At 44.5% G+C, this 25,999-nt stretch overlaps 1 protein-coding gene across 4 annotated transcripts in view; it reads right to left on the bottom strand.

Moving 5' to 3' along the window:
• CPPED1 (calcineurin like phosphoesterase domain containing 1) overlaps nt 1-25,999 on the bottom strand; it is a 114,309-nt gene that overhangs the window by 69,988 nt on the left and 18,322 nt on the right. For 2 of the 4 annotated variants that reach the window (XM_029221824.1, XM_029221825.1), the window contains exon 2: nt 20,087-20,305. In XM_029221824.1, coding sequence (XP_029077657.1) covers nt 20,087-20,305 — 219 coding nt within the window. Of the gene's footprint in view, nt 1-20,086; nt 20,306-22,435; nt 22,547-24,468; nt 24,605-25,999 lie in introns of those variants that run through there. The other 2 variants (XM_029221828.1, XM_029221827.1) reach the window with 2 other exon arrangements.

Below are 25,999 nucleotides of genomic sequence, written 5' to 3' on the forward strand. Positions count from 1 at the left end.
ATTCCTGGGATACCTTCTGGTAGATGACACCAGCCCATTCCCGCCTTCCCGCCTCCACCTGCACACATTTATGGGGACAAGTGCCTGTCGCCCATGTCTATACAGCATGAACTTAAGGACCTGGCAGTGGCTGGGTGGTGTCGGGAGACATCTGACCCCAGCTGAGCCAATCACACGTTCTCTTCTGGGAGTCTGAAATTGGACCTTTTGATATCGATGCATCTCAATGAAGAGCTGAGATGTGAAATAACGTGAAGGCAGACGGGGATCATCCTGTACGTGCACCCAAGCCGAGAAAGCTGTCTTCCACAAAGCAGAGGCCAGGTAGACCCAGGGATGCACAAGTCACTGACGGATGCCCTTCCTGTCTCTGTCCCCACACTTCCTTGCCTTCCACGGTCTCAATGCACTCCTGCCCTTGGATTCCATGAAATCCTCCTGAAATCCAACCCCCTGCCACCCCTACCCTCAGTGCTTATTTTTTTCTCAAGCTAGTCTGAGTGGGCTTCTCTTTCTTATAATAGAATCACCTTTCTTCCACAACCTCATAAACTCCCTCTTTCTCCAAAATCCCCCACGCCCACCCCACCATCCTGTCCCCACTACATAGGCTGATTTGAACATAGGCCCTATTTTCTACATGGAGCCTGTGCTTGCTTTGCCTGGATCACACGCCCCGTGGGAGCCCCTCACCCCCGTATGGTTAGAGTCTAGCCTTTGGGAAATCGAACCCTATTTAGTGACTGATCCAGGAAGACAGGAAATGCGGATGTTCCTCCAGTGTGGAACAGGTTCTCATGGAGAACCTGGACAAGAATGAACCAAAACAGCCAAGAACGAGGCTCTGCGTCACTGGAAAGTTTAATTGTGGTCATTTCTTTTATAATGCATGAAGCCTCCCCGGGGTTCTTGACCCCTTTCCTCTCTGGCTGTAGGTTCTTTAAGGCTCTGATTCTTTCTTTCTTTGTGTGGCACTCTTTGTCAGATAGAAGAAAACAGAGAGATATTTGGTCCTCAAATTGCATCTCAATAACGGAGAGCCACTCCCAGGTACACTGTGCCCTTTGAATTCAGTCATTTGAGGTTTCATAGTCTCAGTGTGACGACAAATGAAATAGTAAATATAGGTCTGAAAACCTGCTTTGTCTCTAGATCATTTTGACAGGATGCTTTCAAGCCAAACCAAAACCAGATTGAAGCCCTCTTAGTTCAAGGCAGCTTTCACAAGCAACTGCTTGTTGGTTTCGGGGGAAGGGGGGTGGGTTCCTCCTCCTATGAGAAGCCTCCCCCCACACCGACTGACAGCAGTCATATTCAATACACTGTTGGGGGGAGCACAGTTTCTAAATCTGATTAAACAGAGGGGATGGGTGCACAGTACAAGTGCATTCTTGGCCTTACAAAAGGATAAAATGCAGAGACCCTCTGAGATCCTCTGCTGCATTCTATTTATATTATAAATAGAATTTTCACAGGCACTTCTCTACTGCCTGTGAGAAAGAGGCCAAGAGGGAGAATACCAGCTCTTCTGTGACCTTACAGTAGATCAAATTAAAGAAAGTATTAAAGTACAGCAGGAAAAGGTGGGGTCAGACTCGCTGTAAAACTTCTGCACGCTGGAAGTGGTGGGGCAGGAGCCATATTTCAGACTAAGATGAACAGTTTTCTCTCTCTTTCTTTCTCTCTCTCTCTCTCTCTCTCAGGCATGAGGCAGCAAAAATGGGGTCAAACTGTCTCCAGTGGGTGTCTTTTGGCATTGAAGTTGCATCATTTTTATGACTACTATCACAGTGACCCTCATGGATTAACCTCTGAAATTCTCTCAGGGTGACCCTCTTACGAGTATTTCAATACACATCTTTATATATCTACCAGCTATGCAGTTAGATCACTTTGGGAATGGGTATAAATACTTTTGAGAAGGTTCATATCCATACAGTAAAATTAATTCCCTCTCTGTTGCTTTATCATATGAAAATGGCTAGACACATTCAGCAAATTTGGAAGATATGTTTCAGACAGTATGACGTAATACCCAGGTTAAGTGGCATATTTGAAATTTGCACTAGGGGCTCTGCCAGGTGCCTTGAAGAAGCAGAAGTGGGTTCAGATGCAGACCCTCTGAAGTAGGTACAATGATACGTCTGTAGAACAGGCGATTGGGAAGGCATGCTGTCCATACTGAGAAGCTGTGGACGCAGGCAGCTGTGGTTTTAAATAAGAGCCCCAAACGGAAAGTCACAAGGGCAAAGGCAGCAAATGAGAGGATCGATTTGCAACAGAGCTGCGTCTGTGCAAACTGCTCCGGGTGAAGCAGCAGCAGAGACGTATTTATTTAACCACAGCTAGTGATCCTCCCGAGAAATGCCAGGAAAGCCAGCCATCGACAAAATAAATCAGACAAAAGTAAGCAATTAAAGGGTATTATGGGAAGCTTAGGGTACAACTTTAACCCTTGAGATGGAAGTTATAGACCTCAACTACGCTGCTCTCCCAAAATACATCCCTGATGGGTTCTTTTCCCTGTAGAGTGGTGAACATTTATATTAAATGCATGGATCAACCATTTTCCAGGTCTCACTTCTGAAGTTTTTAGTTACAATGCCCTGAAAAATGTTTTTCTTCACAAACTACCATCTAGGTCTGGGAGAACCCTACTGTCACACATCGAGGATGACCACCCATCTCAGGTTGCCCAGAACTGAGGGGTTTCTCAGGATGGGAGACTTTTCGGTACTATTACTGGGATAGTCCTCATCAAACCAGGCTGGCTGGCTGGCTGGCTGCCCTAAATTGGAGCAATACAGAACTCTAAAGTACAACTACAAACATCACCACGGATGCTAAAAGAGCATCATATTTTGCAGTCTGCCTATAGGGTTTGCCTACCTGAATGGTACAGAAGGACCTTAACACGCTTGAAAACAAAAACTCGTAAATAAGTCTCGGGAATGTAATGTACAGCATGGTGATTATAGTTAATAATGCTGCACTGCATATCTGAAAGTTGTTAAAAGAGTCGATCTTAAAAGTTCTCACCACAAGAAAAAAAACTGTGTGACTATGTGTGGGGACAGATGTTAACTAGACGTATTGTGGGGATCACTTCACGATACATGCAAGTATCAAATCATTATGTTGTATGCCTAAAACGAATATAACATTACATGCAAGTATACCTCAATTTAAAAAAAATATTCAAATTCAAAAATGAAAACAAACAAGAAAATAAAGGCCCACATGACTTAATGCCTTGGGTTATTTTATAGATAGAGCCTCAGACCCCAGGCACTGATATTCCACATGGGGGTCTTAGCAGCAGAGATGTCGTGAAGGAATAACAGTTTACACTGGTGACAAGCTGCATTCCATCCAGATCAAACCAGTCCTAGTGATCAACCAAACCAGTCCTAATGGCAACCTTTTAAAAAGTCCTCCTAGCATGCTGTCAGATGACGCCAGATGAAAACACTGTGGCATCATTTACAGGAGATGGTGGTGTGTCAGAGCATTTGGCTGAAAAGACCATGTTTCCAGATAAATTTGGTAGCTTGCTAGGGCTGCTTCAAAGCACAGCAAAATCTATGGCAAGGAAAGGCAGAAGAGGAACTAGTCATTTGGGCGAATCATGTGATCAAATACCCAGTTTTCGTCACAGGGCTCTCTTGGCTGTTGTTTTTCCATGTAAGCGTTCAGAATATTCTGAATAAGAGCTGGAAGGTCAAAGAAAGAAAAAACAAAGCCCCTTTCTATTTCTCACATTTCCACTTCCTGCAGGAAAAAGGACGGGGTACTACTGCATGGTCCAGCATGGCATGAAGTGAGGATAAAGGAAAACAAGCCAGGACATCACTCTCTTACTGCTGCCACCAAGGTCTGTCACAGACTCTGTAATTAACAATCTTGTTTGATCCTCCAAACAACCCAGAAACATAGATACCATCTCCTCTGGCTTCCAGATAAGGAATCAGACGCTCAGTGAAGTCTATGACCTTGCCCACAGCCAAATAGCTCTTAAATGGCACCTAGTCTTTTTTTTTTTTTAATTGGAGTATAATTGCTTTACAATGTTGTGTTAGTTTCTGCTGTACAACGAAGTGAATCAGCTCTATGTACACCTATATCCCCTCCCTCTTGGACCTCCCTCCCAACCCCCACATCCCATCCACCTAGGTCGTCACAAAGCACCAAGCTGAGGTTCCTGTGCTTTACAGGAGGTTCCCACTAGCTATCTATTTTACGCATGGTAGTGTACATATGTCAATCCTAATCTCCCAATTCATCTCAGCCTCCCCTTCCCCCACCCCCCATCATGTCCACATGTCCGTTCTCTACATAAATGACACTTAGTTTTTTGGTTTTGTTTTTTTTTGCGGTACGCGGGCCTCTCACTGTTGCGGCCTCTCCCGTTGCGGAGCACAGGCTCCGGACGCGCAGGCTCAGCGGCCATGGCTCTCACGGGCCCAGCCGCTCCGCGGCATGTGGGATCTTCCCGGACCAGGGCACGAACCTGTGTCCCCTGCATCGGCAGGCGGACTCTCAACCACTGCGCCACCAGGGAAGCCCAATGATACTTAGTTTCAAACCCAGGTCTCCCTCCTTCCAAAAAGCTTATATGCTTTGAGCACCTGCCATGTGTCAGATACTGTGGTAGGTTCTGGGATACAAATGGATAAATGGCAGAGAACCTGTCTTCAAGAGGTTCACAAGCTGGGAGAAAATACAAGAAGCACCATAACAGTCATTACAATGATGGAGTGCTCATAAGGTGTCAGATACTGTGCGAAATGTGTCCCAGTCAGTATTTCAGTTAATCCTCCCACCTGTTCATGGATACAGCTATCACTTTGCATGTTTTACAGAGTCTGAGGCTTAGACAGTTGAGTAACTAACCCAAAGTCACAGCGTGAATTAGTCATATCTTCTGACTCCAAAACCCAGACTCTTCATGGGACGGCACATCAGACAGATGCAGAGGATGGTCTGAGCTTAAAACCACATCAGTGAAGCAGACCACCGAGTTTAAGGCAGAAAGAATCACTAAAAAACTGGTACTTCTAAGACAGGAAGTGGAGCTGAATCTCAAAAGAAGGTGTGATGATGAGGATGGCAATGACGGCAGCATAATGAAGACCGAGGGTGATGGGGGGGGGGTTCAGCCACTGTTTATTCAATGCCTGTGTTGTGCCAGCCCTTGTATCAATACGTCCATCATCTCGCCTCATCTCCACAACTAGCCTCTAAAGTGGGTGCCACTGTCAGTCTCATTTAACAGAGGAGGAGGCCAAGGTCACATGGCCTGTGCTCTTGACCAGCACCTCTGCAGACACAAGGCGAAAGGAACAAGGGAAACACACTCCACCTCCGGACGGGAGAGCTGCGAAGGCATGCTGCAGGGTGAGGTGCAGGACTGAGGCCATTCTGTGATAAGAACACTACAAGGGTGATGAAGCTGAGTATGTGACACAGAGGAGGTGGAACAGGTGGGCAATGAATGGGACCGTTTGATGAGGGGCCACACTGTAGAGAGCGCACAAGGAGGCAGCTGCACGAGTCCTGGCGTGAGTGTCTGGGGCTGACAGGACAGAGGGGGAGCAAGGCTATAGGGGGACTGGGCAGGACTGGGCAGGAGTTGGGTGCGGAGGGAAAGGTGGCTCAAGACGGCTCAAGGGACTTCCCTAGTGGTCCAGTGGTTAAGACTCCGCACTCCCAATGCAGGGGGCCCAGGTTCGATCCCTGGTCAGAGAACTAGATCCCACACGCCATAACTAAAAGAGCCCACATGCCACAACTAAAGATCCCACATGTTGCAACGAAGACCAGGAACAGCCAAGTAAGTAAACAAATAAATAAAATTTTTTTTTTTTTAAAAGAATGAATTCAAAAGGGTCACATCCTTATGACTGAGGGAACAATGAGAAGGAAACTCTAAGAAGAGAGTAGGTTCGGTTTTCACATGATGACACTGAGGTGGAGTGGAACACCTGGGGAGAAGCACAGAGCAGAATCTGCCCCAGGGTGGTAACTGGGCAGCACTAGAAGAAGGCGCCATGGAAGCTTCCATCAGTCAGGTTCTTTGTTGCACACAACTGACTCTGGCTAGTCTGAATAGAGAAGCAATTTATAAAGGATATCAGGTAGCTGGGAGTCTTACAGAGAGCTGGAAAACCAGGTCTCGAGGCTAAGAAGGCAGCACCTCCAATCACATTCAAAAATGCTTCCAGGGAGAAGCGCTGGCCTGGGCACGGATGCTCCCAGGCTGCCCGCTGACACAGCTGATGGTGATGCTGGATGCGAATAATGCTGGGACCCCGGCCACTGCTGCCCCCTGAAGGTAGACGCAGCTGCCAACCCCTTCACCGGGACAGATCCTGCCCCCTCTGTGTCAACAGCTGAAGATTCAAAATCTGCTTCAGGGGGGTCTGGGTGGTTGGGATGGGGTCACAAGCCTGAGTCCTAGCTGCATGGGAGGCTGCAAAGAGCAACAGGGCACCTGGCTTCAGTCACAGCAGGTGGTTTCTGCCTCCCTCCAAGACACACACCGGAGGGAAAGTGCAGTTCAAAGTAGTGGAAGGTCAAGACGAAGGACAAATGTCCATTGCAAGTGCCTTGTTCTGTCTTTTCTAAATAACTGATGGTTAAATTTGCCTTTCACAGATAGAAACATTTTCTATGTTTCGGAATGAACAAAGAGTTTAAGATGGCAATGCTAAGATTTGGGACCTGATGGCAACGTTCATCTTCAGAGGAGTCTGGGGGCTGCTGTAATGATATGGTCTGTTTTTCTGCTGTTGGGGGCCCAGTGGCCCCGGGGCGGCAGGCCTGGTCACTGAGAATAACAAAGCTGTCTTCTGCTCAGAAGTGTTGCGAAGCTCCCACAGCATGTGCCAGTGTTTGGAGATCCCTGGATTAGGGACTCTGGGGACTACTTTTAATTTACCAACAAGGAGAATTTTAAAATGTGCCATCTTTGAGTACCGCTGCCCTGGTCTATTAAACAAAGAGGAGCAATTCTCATGGCAGTATCGTCCTAGTAACCTAAAGCTGAAATGCTGCGGTGGACCAGGGCTGGCAGGATGGCCTCGACGGCGACTAAGCAGCACTTGTTTCCACTCACAGAAACATGGCTTCACCCTTACTACAGGGTTGCATCTGGAATATGGAGACAGACCATCTTAGATTTTGTAGTTTTAGCTCCAAAAGCACAGCTAGGGCCGTCATCAGATTCCCCCAAGGAGGGAACACTTGTCCTCCCCCTCCAGCACCTCTCTCCCTAGTTTCATGAGGCCTTGGCCTGTTGGTGGGCAGCAGATGAGGAATTCACCCTAGGACGGCTGTAACTCCTTGAGGGTCCAGTAAAGGGTGTCTAGGCTCAGAGTTACTGAATGGACCTCAGCGCCAGCATCACCTCCCCAGCAGGCGGAGCTGGGCAAGCTGTCTGACCTGACAGTTTGCTCATCTGGAAAAAGAGATAAAAGCACTATTCTTTCATCATAATACAGCTACCTTAGTGGCTCTGCACTACCACGAGCCCTACTCTTTAGAGTACACGCTCTTCCCAATTACTGGTGGCCACTGAGTTGACCTAACGATAAGGAAGGAATCAAGGAAGACTGTTTTTTGAAGTGATTACATAAGAAATAATAGGCGGCTACAGATACTCAACTAAACTTAGTAAACTTGCTCTTTATTTCCCAAAAGTTTGGGTTTTATTTTCAGACAAAAATATTCTTAATAAAAACTGTGGGGCTTCCCTGGTGGTGCAGGGGTTGAGAGTCCGCCTGCCAATGCAGGGGACACAGGTTCGTGTCCCGGTCCGGGAAGATCCCACATGCCGCGGAGCGGCTGGGCCCGTGAGCCATGGCTGCTGAGCCTGCGCGTCCGGAGCCTGGGCTCCGCAACGGGAGAGGCCACAACAGTGAGAGGCCTGCGTACCGCAACAACAAAAAAAAAACTGTGAAAAAATGAAGAGTTAAGAATCTTATTAAAAAAAATAGGCTCTCAGCTATTTGAGATGGCAAACTGGGGTTTGCCTGAAGGTAGGGAGACGGCCCACTCCCCATCGTCTCCCTTCTACCTAGTGACCAGGGTAGGGATATTATTTAGTAATGGAATAAAAATATTAAAATATAGGGACTTCCCTGGCGGTCCAGTAAGATCCCACAAGCCACGGGTCACAGCCAAAAACTAAATATTAAAAATTAAAATATATTAGTTGAGGACTTCCCTGGAGGTGCAGTGGTTAAGAATTGCCTGCCAATGCAGGGGACACGGGCTGGAGCCCTGGTCCAGGAAGATTCCACATGCCACGGAGCAACTAAGTCCGTGTGCCACAACTACTGAGCCTGCGCTCTAGAGCCCGTGAGCCACAACTACCGAGCCCACGTGCCACAACTACTAAAGCCCGCGCACCTAGAGCCCATGCTCCACAACAAGAGAAGCCACCGCAATAAGAAGTCGGCGCACCACAACGAAGAGTAGCCCCCGCTCGCCGCAGCTAGGGAAAGCCCGCACGCGGCAACGAAAACCCAATGCAGCCAAAAATAAATAAATAAATAAAATATATTAGCTGACCATATATTAGGACAAAGGCCTAATTTCCACTTTCCTTAATATTAACATTTGGTTCAACAGTCTATTTCTAAGAATTCATCTCACAGAATAACAACAAAAAGTAAAAGTAGGTAAATGAAATGCAGTCTATCCCTACAATTATTCAGACATAAAAGAGGAATGAAGTACTGACACCTGCTACAATACAGATGAACCCTGAAAACATCATGCTCAATGAAAGAAGCCAGTCACAAAGGATCACATATTACATGATTCCACTTACACAAAATGTCTAGAACAGGCAAATCCATAAACACACAACGTAGATTAGTGGTTGCCTAGGGCTGGGGATGAGGATGGGGTGGAGGGATATGGAGAGGAGTGGTTAATAGTATGAAACAAGGCTTCTTTTGGGGTTGATGAAAATGTTCTAAAATTGATGGTGGTGCTGTCTGCACAATGCTGTGAATAAACAAAAAGCCACTGAATCACACATCTTAAATGGGTGAATTACATGATATGGGAATTAGACCTCAATAAAGCTTTTATTAAAAACAAAAACAAAACCTAACTAGTGGAAGTAATTGTAGTTACTGGACGGTATTAAACGCCAGACAGTGTTCTGAGCACTTTAGCTTTATGAGAAGCCTACCAAGTAGTATCACCATTATCTGCATTTTACAGATCAGGAAACTCAGCTACTGAGAGATAAGATAAATTGCCCAAGGTTGCCCAGTTAGTAAACAAGGGACCCAGGATGTGAATCTGAGCAAGCTGACTTCAGAGCCACATCCTTAACAGCTGCTCGTGCACACAGAGGTGCACCGGTCATGCAGAACACAGGGCACAACATAAATGCCCCCCAGTCGGGGGCAGTTCAAACACAGGCTGGTATCTTGTCCACTGAGAAGAGTGACGCATGTCTATACCTCCTGCTATAGAAAGACAACAGAAATGACATAAACAGATGCTGTGTCTTTTTTTCTTCCATTTGTACTTTTTACAAAACACTCTACATGCAAGTGTACATAAGCTTGACAATTTTCTGCCATTTTTCATGAAAAATTAATAACCATGGGTTTCCTCTAAGAAGTACGTCAGTGGTGGCTGGAATGCTTTTATTTTCCTGAATACCTTTTAGTACTGTTTGATTTGATTTGATTTTTTGAACGATGAGCAGGGCAGAGGCTACGTAATATTACTCCGGTTTCAAGGCAGCCTTCGCTAACCCACCGATCAGGGCTGCATCCTGCATCTGCTCACAGCACCACGCACCACGCCTGGAATCACTCACTAAGGCTACTGCTTTATTTCATTTATAGAGATTTTTGCTTCCCTCCTCTCTCCCTAACTGGAAGCTTCCTGAGGACAGGCACTGGGCTTGTTTCTTGCTAAGCAGTGTCAGGCACATAAGCAGACCCTCCACATTTATTTGCTATTATTGATCAGACAAACAAATGAGTAAATGAATTAGGGTCGAATTACCTAACTCCAACTGCCAGTAGTCAAGGGCACGAGCAGTGATGATGGAACAGGTGGACATCTGGCTGGAAAACACTAGGGCTAGGGACACAGTGGCACAAGCAGCCTTGAGGGGAACTTAAGAAAATGATTTACTCCTTCAATTAAAAACATTTACTTTCATCTAGTCCCAGAGAATTTATGGAGCCATAATCCTTTCCATCTCAAATCCTTTCCATTATCTTTTCCTAATTAATTGAGGTATGTAAATTCATTTGATCTAAATCTTTGCAAGCATAAATGTTACTCACGTGGTGATTCGGCAGCACATAGCTAGCAGATCAAGTTTAATCTGGTTCTACTGGTTTTTAAATTATACATGATATTAAACAAGATTCATTTAACTTTGCATCTAACAGCTACAACTTATTACACTGGCTGCTCCCAGACATTTATAGCAAATCACTGTTGAATCTGTACCGTGAACCAACTTAGGATACAATTAATAAAATAAACTGTTTGACATTATAGGAGCTTTTGGTATGATATCAGATCAATACAAAACCTCTTCACAACAGTATTTATGGATTATGACAGCAGTATTTCACCCAAATAATACATAAAGAAAGGAGTAGTACCTTTTTTATACAACCCAAATAACATATATTGAAAAGAATCTACCATGGTTTTCCAACAAAGTATTTAGGAACTGAAGGGAGTGATACAGAGTTCCAGACAGGCAGGTGAGTGTCTAAATGATGGACGTTACAAAATAGGCATCCTCAGCAGTTTTGGCCTGAAATGTGCTCCCTTTTCTAGCCTCTCATTATTTTTTTCATTTCACATTCTGATCACTTGACCAATTAACTGGTAATTGAACTCCTTTGGGATCCTGCTTCTTTTTCCTATTTCATTTAGTTGCAGATAATAGGCCCATTAAGGAAGTGAAATGTCCCAATTCCAGAAAATGAGTATTCAGAGCAAAAACAACGAAAGGAAAGATGTAACTATTCCAATCAGCTAAGCACAAGCTAGAAAGACGTTGGTTTTGTCTACACTGTATTGGTTTGCCAGGGACTCTGCAAGCTTCTGTAGCATCCCTCTGCCGCCTCCAGGAAACCCCCCGGGATGTGGGGGAGGGTGGAAGTGAGCTCCCTAGCTGTTCTGCTCAGTGGCCTGTGCCACTCAGAGGGCTGGCCAGGGTCGCGGAGCAGACTGCCACAGGTTCTTTGCCTGATGGCCTCTACAATCATGGTCTGCTACAAAGCGAAGAAACGGGGATCCAACCTGAGAGAGGTAGTCAGTCCCTAGAACAGGGATGGAAATGCCAATATGACAGCTGTTAGGCTTAGAGAATAATGAGCCAGGAAACAGAGGGCTCTAGGAGAAATTTCTTCAAGACGCTGAAACTGATAGAATGCCTAATAGTTTTAAATGTACTGACAGGAGGGACTTCTCTGGTGGCGCAGTGGTTAACAATCCGCCTACCAATGCAGGGGACAGGTGTTCGAGCCCTGGTCTGGGAAGATCCCACATGCCGTGGAGCAGCTAAGCCTGTGCGCCACAACTACTGAGCCTGCGCTCTAGAGCCCGTGAGCCACAACTACTGAGCCCATGTGCCTAGAGCCCATGCTCCCCAACAATAGAAGCTACCGCAATGAGAAGCCCGCGCACCGCAACGAAGAGTAGCCCCGGCTCGCCACTAGAGAAAGCCCGCGCGCAGCAATGAAGACCCAACGCAGCCAAAAATGAATAAAGTAAGTAAATTTACAGAAGACAATTGTTAACTAGCTCCTGTTACTCAGCTCATTTCTTTTCAGGGAATAATCAGAGGTCCACATTTTCCTAGCTACAATTAAGAAGCGTTTTAGCCTTTAATTCAAGGTAGAGTTTCTGCCATTGAGTTTATACTGTGGGCAATTATAATATCCATACACTAACTATGAAGAGAAAGCTCTGACTAGTCGAACAAGAGTATATCCACATGTGCACATGGATAAGGGCTCTTAACCTGGAGTCCACGGGGATCTGTGAACGTAGATGGAGAAAAAGCCTACATTTTCACTGACCTATAACTGACATTTAGCATTTCCCTCTACTATGAAGTTAGGCAGAAAGCCACACAGGTATTCATGCTCCTGTGATTCTGTCCACCAACAGAAATCATGAGGATTTTTCGTATTCCATTACAGTTGTTGCAATACCTCACAACGTTGCTTAAGCTCAAGCACCACTTTGAAAATACAGTTATTAGCCTTGCTGTTAGACTGTATTATATAACAACAGATCAACAAAGAGGCATGCATTTTACTCTATCAAATAAATTTTAAAATATTTTGATGACTATAGTTCAATATAATTGGTTTCTGAGAAACCCCATGCATTTTATTTTATGCATTTAGAAACATTATTATGAGAGGTGGTCCAGAGGCTTCAGCAAGCTGCCACAGGGGTCTGGGCACAGAACAAGCTGAGATGCCCAGCAGCGGGCACAGGGCCTCTGCCATGAGGCCACGTGGCAGATGCTGGCGGGGGCAGGAGGGCGATCACCGCTCCCAGCAGTGCTGCTTCAGACCACACACATCAGAAACAGTGGCATGGACATACATACACTACCAAATGTAAAACAGATAGCTAGTGGGAAGCAGCCGCATAGCACAGGGAGATCAGTTCGGTGCTTTGTGACCACCTAGAGGGGTGGGATAGGGAGGGTGGGAGGGAGGGAGACGCAAGAGGGAAGAGATATGGGGATATATGTATATGTATAACTGATTCACTTTGTTATAAAGCAGAAACTAACACACCATTTTAAGCAATTATACTCCAATAAAGATGTTAAAAAAAAAGTCACAAGAAAAATTTGTAACTATGTATTGTGACAGATGGTAACTAGACTTACTGTGATCCTTTCACAGTATATACAAATATTGAATCACTATGTTATACACCTGAAACTAATATAATGTTGTATGTCAACTGTATCTCAATAAAAAATCCTCTCTCCATGAACAAGAACAAAAAAGAAACAACTCTGCAAGTAATGCTCAGAGTTCCCTAATTAGTAATATCAGGTAAATTAGTTCAAACCACTTTCAATCAGCCCCAGCAGAAGGGAGGCATTGATTGTTCCTGATCGCCTGGATGCTTCAACAGCACTTATAATGCATGTGAAGGAGCCCGGGAGCCCGGGGCTGGCTGATTGCTCCGGGTCACCACGGCTCAACATTCGGCCCGCACACAACCTGCTGGAAGAGCTGAAGACAGCAGCCCGGCCCAGTCCAGGGCCTGGTGATATTTCAACCAAGGCGGGTCACTTTCTTGCACCCACAGAACCCCCCTTTAATGTTTCTGTATGTTAAGCTGTGTGGTAAATTGTCTTTAAATCATGGCATTTCTTGGAGCCTGGAATATGCACTTAAAAATAACAATGCAAGGCTAATTATACAGCCAAGGAATTGAACATGAGTTAACTGAGCTTCTTTTAAAAACAACAACAGGAACAAATCCTGTTAATAGGGACAAAAGGGTTTCCGTTCAGTGGAAACTTTCTGAGTACCTAGGGTGTGGTGGGCAGTGCAGGCAGAGATGCTGCTGCACAGAAGAGATGGTACAGAAGGAAAGTGCAGCCAGTTCCTGAGAGGGGTCCTCCTGGGAACTGCAGAGCGAACTGCCTGGTGTTCACTCCCTCCAAGTGCTAGAGCAGGTCCCGAACCAGCCAACCCATTTTGACTTCAAGCCTAAAGAAAAGCTGACCTGAGTACACAAGAAGAACCTCTGCTAGCGGCACTGTTTAGATTATCACTCCCAGTGATGGTGAGGAGAGAGGACTAATCAATTAGGAGATTCCAACCCACGGAACTCACCGCAGTTATTAAAAGCCTGACATAAACCTCTGTGTATCAGCGTAAAAGCGTTTTCCAGATGGATGCAAGGGGAAAAAGCGGGGCACAGAACGATGACATTTATGTAAGACCAGGCTGCTCACCAACACACATACTTTTAACTATGGTGACCCCAAGGGATGGACCTGGTTGGGGGTTGCAGTTTATTCTAGATACAGATTTAAAATCTTTACAAAGAGAATGTATTCACATATTACTCGTATAATTTAAAAATCTAATAACAAAACAGATCCATAGCTACACGAGTTTGAATCCTACAAAAGATAAGAATGAGAAAAAATAATACTTTCATGTTTCCATGCGTCCCTATTCCTTATTTCTAGGTCAAGCACAGGTTTTGATCTGTTCTATTCACTTATGTAGCACAGGCATCTGGAACAGTGCCTGGCTCAGAGTAAGCACTCAACAGAGATTTGTTAAATAAATGAATTGGTTACTCATCTAATCCAGAAATTTGTACTGGGGGCCTACCATGTGCCAGCTACTTGCTAAGGACCCCGGGAAACATACAGTGATTCACTTGACCTGCATTCATTCACACCGTTCACATGCCCACAGTGTTGGGCGCTGGATGTAAATACACACCAACACAGATACACACACTCGCTGCCCTTTAGGAACTTAGAATTCAGCTTGGGGGAAGGTGAATCATAGAGGCTGGAGGGCAGACATAAGGCCTTTTCCTGGCCACAGCCTTAATCCTGGCTTTGGTTTTCAAAAGTGTGCCTCTGAGGCTTTGCTTATCATAGTCTGTCTTGTACCAGAATTACATTCACATGTTTGTGCCTGCCCAGCTGGGGAAAAATAAACACCAACCTTCCTGGATTTTGTGAACACAGAAGGACAAATGGCTTATTCTCTGCCTGAAGCCCACCGTACCAAAGCATTCCATCTTGCTTTATTTCCCAATTCTACCCATTCATCATAGAATTAGAAATCTAAGTGGGGGAGGAGCCTTGATGGCCATTTAGCCAGGGCTACTCTTATCTGGACCTTGGCCTAGCCCTTCACATCTAGTTTAAGGTGAGGGGCTACCAAACTAGATGAAATAGAACCTTTCAGGTCTCGCTTGGGTCTTGCAGGAAAACCACAATTCAGCAGTTCTGCTTTACATTCCCAGAGCGTCTCCCATCCTAAACACCATGCCACTAATCCCCTTAATCTCCAGCCTTTTGCGGCCATATCTGCAGAAGCCCAGTCCTTCTCTACCCTGAAGTGAAGATTTTTCCACCTAAGTGGATTGATTAGTCTGCACTTATCTGTAGCAAACATCACCTTTGTGTACATACCCTCTCTTTCAATTTGTCAGAATGATTTCTGAACGCAACTCCATTTTCATATTCAGTCACTTTGGTCCCAACAGGAATGGTCCCCAAAATTCAAATATAAGATGCCTGGGAACATTTTTAACTTTGAAACTAAAATGTGGCCACTGTGCAATGGGTGTACACAAGTGAACTTGGGGGTGTGACATTAAATGGGAAGGAAGGAAGAGCCTTCTGCTTCTAGTGATGAAAGGTTTCTTCATCTATAAATTCCAAATGATCAACACTGCAGATTCATGTGTTCTTATCCAAAATGCTTTGGGCCAGATCTGGTTTGAAATCTGGAGTTTTTCAAACTTAAAAATAGCAATACCAGGCAGAGGGCACATATTAAATAATGCCTCCAGCTGGGTCTCAGGCACCACCCCATCATGGAACACAGTAATATTTCACTAGCAAAATATATGAATGTCCTAAGTAGGATAAATAGAGACTATAAATTGCTTCATGTCAGTTCAGGTCAGTTTTGCTGCCAACTGAGTTAGTTCCAAACTTAAGCAAAAAACGCTTAGTGTTCAGAGCTTTGTGAACTTTGGAATGGCAGATAAGGGATCATGCACACAGACAGGGCCCGAAGAACCAGTGCTAGCCCTCCTGACCTTTCTGCATAAAGATACTTTTAAAGCATATAGGTGTGGCTGCTTTCCTGAATATTTCTGTCAGGTTCTGTTTGGGAAGCCCTGCATAGCAGAGGTCATTCGGCTTTAGTTATTCAAACTGTTGTTTAGAAAGCAAAATAAAAACCTACAAACTTAAGGCATTTCCCTTTGAAGCTGAGCACCATTATCTTTAAGAGCTAAAGTGAATTTTCACAAACCACTTGCACACACACAAAATGGTACATAGTACACAGAGAAGCCAAACACCCAGGCACTGTGCATATCAGTCTATTAAGTGCTTCTCAGACTTAATTGTCCATAAGATTCACCTACGGATCTTGTTGAGATGCTGATTATGTCTCATTAGGTCTGGGTGGGGCAGAAATCCTACATTTCAAACAAGCTCCTGGATACAGCTCTGAGGACCAGCCTTTGAGTAGCAAGGCTGCAGCAGAAGTGCATTAAGTTTGGAAACAGACGGACCTGAGTAAGATCCTGACTCCACCACTTACAAGCTAAGTGACCCTGGGAAAATGGAAGTAACACTTTTTCAAGCCCATAATGAGTGAGCTAGCAGCACAGTTCCTGGCACATAACAGACCCCGAATTCATCCTTTGCCAATCTGTGGTTGGCTGAATAATGGTCCCCCAAAGATGTCCACATCCCAGTCCCCCAAATCTATGAATATGTTACCTTACAAGGCAAAAGGGAATTTGCAGATGCGATAAAGTTAAGGATTTTGAGACGAAGAGATTATCCTGGGCTATCTGAACAGGCCAACAGGATCACAAGGGTGTTGATAAGAGGGAAGCAGGAGGATAGGAGTAAGAGAATATGAGAGGGTGAATCAAAGGTCAGTGAGGCGAGAAGATGCTGTGTTGCTGGCTTTGAAGACAGAGGAAGGGGCCTTGACCCAGGACATGTGTGCAGCCTCTAGAAGCTGGATCCTCCCAGAAAGGATGCAGCCCTGCACACCCATTTTATACTCTGTCCTCCAGAACTATAAGAGAATAAATGTGTTGTTTTAGATCACTAAGTCTACAGTAATTGTCTACAGCAGCCGCAGGAAACTAATACACCACCTATTGAAATAATGCTAACGCAGGCTTGCCTCACTTTACATAACAGAGGACTTCCTGGGGCATTGAATCAACTGAAACATCATGTAACAGCTGCCCCAGTGGAGGTCGGTAAACAAAGAACTCTTCAAGGAGACTTTGTATCAAGGGAAGAATTCCTCCCGCTTTATCTGTTTTGTTTGGTTATAGCCCTTGCTACCAAACAGGGACAGCCACACCAACCCATTCCAAAGGCTAAAGGGACTCTCCTGCTCTCCAACTGTATCATCACTTTCCAGCTTCTCATGTAATTGTCGAAACCTAATAAGGCTCCTGGGGACAGCATCAGTGGGTCGATGCCTCAACATCAGGAGGACTGAAGAAAGTCATCCTGGGCTCAAGAGTGAAGGATTGAAAATCAATGGTCTCAATATTTGTACAAGTCTTCATTTGCTACTTATAATGTGGTTTATCCCACAGAGACGCTTTATAAAATAAGAAAATACCAAGATAACCCAAAAGACGCCTGCAGAATGAAAACTGCATATGTTTCAAAACTAAATGGGCCTTGTCCTGCATTTCTTAGGCTTTTTCCTGCAGGCCTTGGCACCAATGGCACCCCTTAACCATCCTGGGTTTTACACTTCCCTTACCAGACTCTAAGCTCCGTGGAAGGGCTGGTCCCTCAATTCTAACTATCGTATCCACAGCGTCTGTAACTGACACTTAGTTTGCACACAGTAAATGTTTGTAGATGAACGAATATTATGATGGATATTTATAATAGAAAAGCATATTCAGACTTTCATTAACAAAAGCATTACTTGTAAAGTTCTTTTTCTCCAATTTGAACTTAAAACTGCTTGGCCCAAGATATTATTTATGGTGGAATTAAAAGTATGCTCTCCGATTTTATCTGCCTATTAATATATGCATTTGATAATTAACAATGTGCTAAGCAGTCAAAGCAAATAATTACTTTTCTAATGTCTGCCCCTGCATATGAGCTAAATGAGGGGGAAGCCACTAATTGCATATTAAAAAATGCAATTAAATGCAAAAAAAAAAAGGTAACTAGATTCAAAATGTTTTGTTTAAACCTCAGACCACAATATTCAAAACAGTTACAATCCTTTCACTGGGTCAGTTACAATCCCACAAAACAGTCCAAATATTCAGAATTCTGTTCGGGTCACAATGAATATAAAACAAGTTCTCAAAAGTTTGCTAGTTCACATTTTCGAGGTCTTCTGACCAACTGGTAGGGTTGATCATAAAAACTCTATCTTTTAATTTACTTACGTTCAGTACACTTTATTTAAGAAGCAGTGTAATCACACGGAATGCTTTTATTTTAAACCTTATTTTGAAATATGACTGAATACATTAACATAATTCAGAACAAGTCAGTAAACATCTACAAGAACATGTTATATAATTCTAGTGAGTCTCATAATATTCTATTTTCAAAGGAAAAAAAAAAAAACACTGGACAGAAAAGCAGTAAATGTGGAATCTGAGGGTTCTCCCTGCTGGCCATACTCCCTAGACTTCAAGGAGAGCCATTCTGAGCAGCCCCTTCTCCATCCTCACACGTTCACTCTGGGATTGTTCTAGATAGGTAGGTTACCAGACAAGTGAGTCCTGGAGGGGAGGAATTAATGTACCGAGGCTTCCTGCAGAGTGCCTTGGCTTCTAAAGACATTAGAAATCATAGCAGGCAGGACTCAAAGAGTCTTGGTTTACAAGGCAACGTTACCCAAAAACAAACACCCATAGCAACTAGAGTGTTTTCTGCAATGGTCTTTGGGTCATCTCTGTCCACTAAGCAGAGACCAAGACACAGACAAGAGCGGTCTTGGGTGCCTGCTCTGCCTCCCAGATGGGCAGGAGCGGTTTCCACTTTCTTATACTTGCTCACTGGGCTTTATCTTTGCCTGGGAGAGAAGGATATCAAAGGAAAGGGGAATAAATAAAGGAAGCGAGTTCTAAAAAGGACCTGTTATGTTCCCGTTCCTACTATCTCACTTTTCTTCAGGGGAACCATCCTGTTCTTCTGACCACTTGGCTGCAGGGGAGCTGACCCCACACCCCGGCTTCATAGGGCTATGTGAGCTGGATGGGTGCTGGTCTGTAACTCTGATTGGACCACTAAGAATAAGGCACTTTCAGGGGCTTCCCTGGTGGCGCAGTGGTTAAGAATCCGCCTGCCAATGCAGGAGACACGGGTTCGAGCCCTGGTCCGGGAAGAACCCACATGCCACACACGGAACAACTAAGCCCGTGGGCCACAGCTACTGAGCCTACACTCTAGAGCCCGCGAGCCACTACTACTGAGCCCGTGTGCCACAACTACTGAAGCCCGCGTGCCTGGAGCCCATGCTCCGCAACAAGAGAAGCCACCACAATGAGAGGCCTGCACACCGCAATGAAGAGTAGCCCCCACTTGCCACAACTAGAGAAAGCCCGTGCACAGCAACAAAGACCCAATGCAGCCAAAAATTAATTAATTATTTTTTTTAAAAAAAAGAATAAGGCACTTTATTTCTGTTGTGGTTTCAGTAAGAAGGACATAAACCTAAAGCTCCCAGGAGCCACTACCTGGAAAGAGCCTGCATGAGAATAAATTCAACCCAGAGGAAAGCAAGGCTGAGCGAGGAAGAGACCAAGCCCTGGCAGCAACCTCTGAGCCCCTGGATCCGGCCATACCCGAAGCCCAAATCTGCCCTTGGACTTTACAGTCCCATAGGGTAACACAAACTTTTAAAAAAAATTAATCTAGTTCAAGTTAGATTGTCATTTGAAACTGAAAAAGCACTAACAAATACAGGAGAAATAAAAGCACAAGAAGAAGGGAAACGAAAGGAGAAGATTACGTTTATGGATATGGGATCTGAAAGTAGTTCAAGTTTGCCCCCTGGAAATGAAGAAAGGTGACACATAGGAAACTGTTCCATTTTTCATAGTAAGCTCAGACCATAAGAACTGTAGCTCTGCCTAATTACTGTGATTAATCTTGCTAAATTCTAAAAATAAAATGAGCGTGTATTTTCTGATGTTTGATGATACTGCAACCGTCGTGAAGAGAAAGAATGAGCCGTTACTGAATAGAGTCGTCTTTTAAGACAAATGATTTTTTTCTGGCTGTGGGGAGAAGACAAGGTCACAATGACGACCCCAGTCTTACCGGGCATGGCATGGACGAGGTCCCCGCACAGAACAAAGAACTTGGGCTTGGGGCTCAGCTTGCTGATAGCCTGGACGGCCTGCTCAGTCAGACGGATCTCCTGCTTCCACTCGTCGCCACCGCTGTCACAGTCCCCAGTGGACCAGGCCTTCATCAGTCCGAACTGTGGGTCTGCACCTTGGATGAAGTAGAACGGGCCTTTCCATTCCCTTTCCTTTTCTTTAATTAAAAAAAAAAAAAAAAAAAAAAAGAATGAATGAAAGGAAGGAAGGAAGAAATATTATAAAATCTGTCAGGGAAAGCACCCAGGTTACCCTGCGAGTGGATACAATATTTTTCTTAAATTAAGTAGGTCATTTTAATAAGCTGCTGTTCAAACACACCATTTTCCTGTCATCAGCCAGAGGATTTTGATTTATACTAATTATGCCTGGACCTGGTGATTCCCAAAGGCCAGGGAAAAACCACATGCGCCGTTAACAGCTATGCAACCAAGCTGTCTGTTTAAAAGCCAGATGGCCAAAATGGAGCACAGAGGCACCACGGCACGCTATATAGAGGATATTAATGTTCAATAGTTTTTTAATTAGAATTAAAAATACCCCAAATTGAAAGCTGCCAGAAGTATTATGTTTAAACGACGAGGTGAAGTGCTTTCAAATCGTTTACGCCAGGCTTAATGGCACAATTTGCACTGTTTCAGGGGATGTGACAGAAAAACTTGGAGCTCAGAAGCTCCGGCTATCTGGTGGGAAAGGCGGGGCCAGAAATGAAATCTTAATATGGAAAAAAAAAATGATGCTAACATTTCCAAGGCAGCATGATGTGGGCACAGGTGAGATGTGAGGCTGCAGGGCAGGGCTGGGGGGACAAGATTCTTTAATTCTTTATGTCCCTGGAAAGCACTTAGGTCACCTGAAGGTAAACTATCAGGCTGCTCTTCCTATTGGTTCTGCCAAAGCTTCAAGGGCCACGGGTCTCCACCCTGATCTGCCCAAAAAACTGCCACCAGTGTCTGCATTTACAGAGCTGGAATGCCCATCAGTGGGTGCGTGGGTTTCAAACTTTGCTTTGCCCACAGAATCCTTTCTTCAAACAAAACCACAAGTGGCTGACCAGTGTTGAAAACACGTAGCCTCCTCTGCCTGAGTGGGCTCTGGGGACAGAGCAGTCTGAACACACCCACTCATCAGCCCAGATTTTATCCTCAGCCCAGAGGGGTGACGTGACTTGCCTCATGGACACCGGCCATCAGCTGCAGGGACAAAACTACCCCACAACCTTGAGACTGTTTTCTTCTCTTTAACAAATGAACGTATTTTGCAGGTGAGCTGAATAAATGGCATTTCCTTTGGAAGTCATGAAGATACTAGAATTTCCCAAAAGCTCGTTGAAGTCATTTCACATCTTTGTGTTCACTTCACTCATTTATTCAGTATTTACCGAAAGTCTGCTGTTTGCCGGGCCCTGTGCGAGGTGCTGACGACACACAAGTGGACCAAGACAGGTGAGGTCTTGGCTCTTGGGGGCTTAGTTCTCACAGAGGGAGAGAGGGCAAACAAGGAAATTCGCAGAGAATAGAGCCGAGGGTGCTAAGGGCTCTGCGAGGATTACGGCGAAAGCAATGGTTAATTTAAATTGGATGCACAGGGAAGGCCTCTCTGAGGTGGGGTCATTTAAGCTGAGATCTAGATGTAGCACAAAAGCTTTTAAAATTCCACGACCACCCTCCCACCCACCATGCCTAGCTTACTATCATCTCAGAATGGATCTCAGGCTTTAGGCCTCCTTTCCTTAATTCCTCTTCCAGAACTTAAGAAGACAAGCATGTAAACAAACAAAATTACCTATCCGTACTTTCCAGAACAAATTATGTATGTGTGTTAACCTGCCAGTTCTTGAACTACAGCTTAAAATGCTAGCTGTTCAGTCAAATCACAACCTACCTAAACTCACCCTGAACAAGGACTGCAATGGAACCCTGTTGTGTGCATCTCAGTGCCAAGGACAGCGATCCAGCACTGCAACGGATCTGACTCATACTCATTGAGCCCTTACTACATGTGGCAGAAAGACTCCAAAACGCCCCCCCCCAAGACCCCTGAGTCCTGATACTCACATCCTGTGTGATCCCCTCCCCTCGAGTGTGGGCTGGACTGCTTCTAATAAGCAGAATACAGTTATGGGATGTGCCTTCAGAGACTGGCTAGACCAAGATACGGAAACAACCTAAATGTTCCTCAGTGGATGAATGGATAAAGAAAAAGTGGTATATACATACAACAGATTTAAAAAAAGGAAATCCTGCCATTTGGGACAAAATGGATGAACCTGGAGACGCTAAGCTACCTGCAATAAGCCAGTCGCAGAAAGACAAATACTGCCTGATCCTCAGCTTGTATGCAGAATCCAAACAGTCAAACTCATAGAAGCAGACAGTAGAACGATGGTTTCCAGGGGCTGGGGGGTAGGTAGGGGAAATGGGGAGGGGAGGATCAAAGTTTCAATTATGCAAGATAAGTGCTGGAGATCTACTATACAGGATGGTGCCTATAGCTAACAATACTGTATTGGACACTTAAAATTTGCTAAGAAGGTAGATCTTAAGTGTTCCTATCACACACACACACACAAACAACAACAACAACAATAAAGGGGGCGGGAAGAAACTTTAGGAGGAGATGGATGTTTATGATAGATGTTGATGGTAGTGATGGTTTCACAGGTCTGTACTTATCCCCAAACTCACTGAGTTGTACACATTATATATGTACAGCATTTCATGTCATCATATCTCAATACAGTCGTTTTGAAAAAAGAGAGAGAAGGCTAAAAAAAAGACCCTGACTTTCACCTTGCTCACTCTCCCTCACTCTCTCCTGGAGCCCTTCTCCTGGAGGGAACAGGCTGTCATGATGAGTAGCCTCCTGGAAAGGCCAACATGGCAAGGAACTGAGGGAGAGCTCTGGCCAACAGCCTGTGAAGAACAGAGCCCCCCGCCCCCCCATGCAACAACCTGAAAGAAACCAAATCCTGCCAACAAGGATGGGAGTAAACTTGGAAGAGGATTCGCCCTAGGTGAGCTTTTGGATGAGACCACACCCCAGGTGACACCTTGACGGAACCCTCATGAGACCCTGCAGCAGAAGGACCCAGCTAGGTTGCACCCAGATTCCTGATGGCACTGGGAGATAGATAATGCACATTAGTTTTCTCAAGCTGCCAAGTTTCTGGGTAACTTGTTACACAGATCCCACTTAAAGATAAAGGGCCAGGAAGGAGTCAGCAAAACTTCTTCAAGAGCTCAAGGTTGGTGTCATGAAAAAAACTGAGATTCTGATTTGAGTTTTAAAGTTAATTGTTGGCACTGTTCATTTATTTTACTTTAATAATAATCATTTTGCACTGATGAATGCTTTTAGCTATGTTCCTGTTTCTGAGGCAGTTTGCAAAGCTGTTTAAACTGGATAAATTAATCAGGGAGATGACTGTCACCCCAAAGTTGGGGCACAAATCAATCTGCTACAACAACCGGAATTTAGAAAGTTTTCTACAGTGAACCTTTTAACAGTTATAGTTGCCTATCACAAATAGTCACAGTCTCGAAAAGTCGTCTTTGGAGGTATTAAATCTTTCATCTTTACTGGTTTACTAAGTAAAATCCTAGAAAGAATCTCAACGTTATGATGACAAGGCACAAAATAAACAGATTTGACCTAAAATGAAAGACAGCTCCATGTCGCTGTTCCATCTACCTCATCTATCTAATAAAGGCCACCTGCTGACTCGGGGTTCTGCGTTCTCAAAAGCACCTGGAGCCTCTTAAAGTTCCTGCTACAGAAGTTTGTGGTGTTTGGCCTCATCTTAATTTTAATCAAGGCTGAATTTAAGATATTTGAGGCTTGTAAGACTTAGTACTAGATGGAGGGATCTTTTGTAAACTTATACCTCCCCCACCCCTCAGAAGGGCAGACTTTTATATTAGGAAAGCGAATTCTTAAAAAAATTTGCATTAAATTATTTCACCAAAGTCCAGAACTACCCCAAGGACAAGGCATAGGTATTAGCTGACTGACACCTACAAGGGCCTGAGAATGCTTACGCGATGCCTCCCTTCCGGGGCAGAGCAAGTGTCTGGCGCCAGCTTCTCTCTTTAGACTCCGGAAAGCACTGTTCTGGCAGCTTTAACTGTGGAAGTCTAGATATGGCAAGGACCATCCCTAAAGCAACCTGATACACAATCAGGGCATTTAAAAACCACTTAAGGGTCTGGTGGTTTATTGCTTGTTGTTTTGTTTTGTTTTTAATTTTCCTAGTCAAAGAGCCTAAAGGTGAGACAGCCTGGTAAATGACTGACAACCCAAATTAAGGAGCAGAAGTACCTGGAAATGGAGGCTGAGGGAGAAGGTGAGGATGACGAGAGAGCAGCATTATGCAGGCCGTACTTGGGCACAGGGGGCTGGGCTGGGCCTCCACATCAGTCCTCAAGGTGTGGCAACGGACCAGCAACATCACCATCACCTGCGAGCTTAGGAAGCCCGCCCCAGACCTACTGAGTCAGAATCTGCACTTTAACAAATTCCCAGGTGATTTTATGCAAATCCAAGTGTGAGACGTACTGGCATGCAACTAATCAAGGACCTGTTTAAATGTGTTTTATATCAAACAGATGTAAAGTGATTGTTTCCCTAAACTGAAACAATGTCTGGGAGGGGTTTTGCTGTTGTTAGTGGCTGTGTTTTTTCTTTCATTTTGTTTTTGTTTTGCATATTTTCCTATTCATTCTGACATCCTGCCTATGTCCAGCTCAGATATTTGGTCCTAAACATTTCTTGGTCTTATCCATTACTGTCTAATCAACTCCCTTTAAATCACCTTTCAAAATCAATTCAATTTTCTTGGTAAGAATTCCAAGATTCCAGGTAAGAACTTACGCAGGGAATTCAATGCTAATTAGTGAGCTCTAACACTTTAGATTTTCACATGACATCATGACGTACAGTGAAAGCACCTGCTAGCAACTGTGTGTGTGCAGCATACACAAATGTGTGTTTTCAAAAGCACAACAGAGAGGCAATTTTCTTTTGTCCAAATTTGATACAAGAATGCAGTCAGGGACTCTAATTGACAACTATGATAAGACCAAGGTCAAATTTTTGAGATAAACTAAGTATTTTGAATGAATGGATTAAAGAATAAAGTGAGTTGATTAAATTAAGATCTCATTTCTGACCCTGATGGTGCTAAAACCAGACTGTAATCTTTTGAAACATTTGACACAAACCTCTGGATAATGCCTATATGGTTCTTAGTGTTAAGACACAATAATGCATATATTCATTTAACTAAAACACTTCAATCTGCTATGAATAAGAATGTCTATAGTGAATATAATTTTTTCAATGTTAATTTTTTAAACAAATTCAAAGAGATGGTGTATTAGCCATCTACTGCTATGTGACAAATCACCACGAATGCAGCACCTTGAAACAAGACACATGATTTATCTCACAGTTTCTGTTGGTCAGGAATCTGGGCACAGCTAAGCTGGATCTTCTGCTCAACATCTCTCAAAAGCTGCAATCAAAGTGTTGGCTGGGGCTGGAGTCTCATCTGAAGACTCAGGTCAGGTAGGATGTGCTTCCCCGCTCACTTAGGTGGCTGTGGACTGAGGGACTGAGGGCACCTGTTCCTTCCTGGCTGTCAACCAGAGGCCACCTGTTCCTTGACACGTGGGCCTCACCAACATGGCAGCTCATAACGTGGAAACTTGTTCATCAGAGGCGGCAAGAAAGAGGGTGTGCTAGGAAACGGAAGTTACAATCTTATGTAACATGATTAATAGAAGTGACTGCCCATCACTTTTACCAGGTTCAATTCATTACAATGAAGTCGCTAGGCCAGCCCACGCTC

Source organism: Monodon monoceros, unplaced genomic scaffold (assembly GCF_005190385.1).
Source record: "Monodon monoceros isolate NGI ecotype Baffin Bay Population unplaced genomic scaffold, NGI_Narwhal_1 Super_Scaffold_13, whole genome shotgun sequence".
In the NCBI taxonomy this organism is placed as follows: domain Eukaryota; kingdom Metazoa; phylum Chordata; class Mammalia; order Artiodactyla; family Monodontidae; genus Monodon; species Monodon monoceros.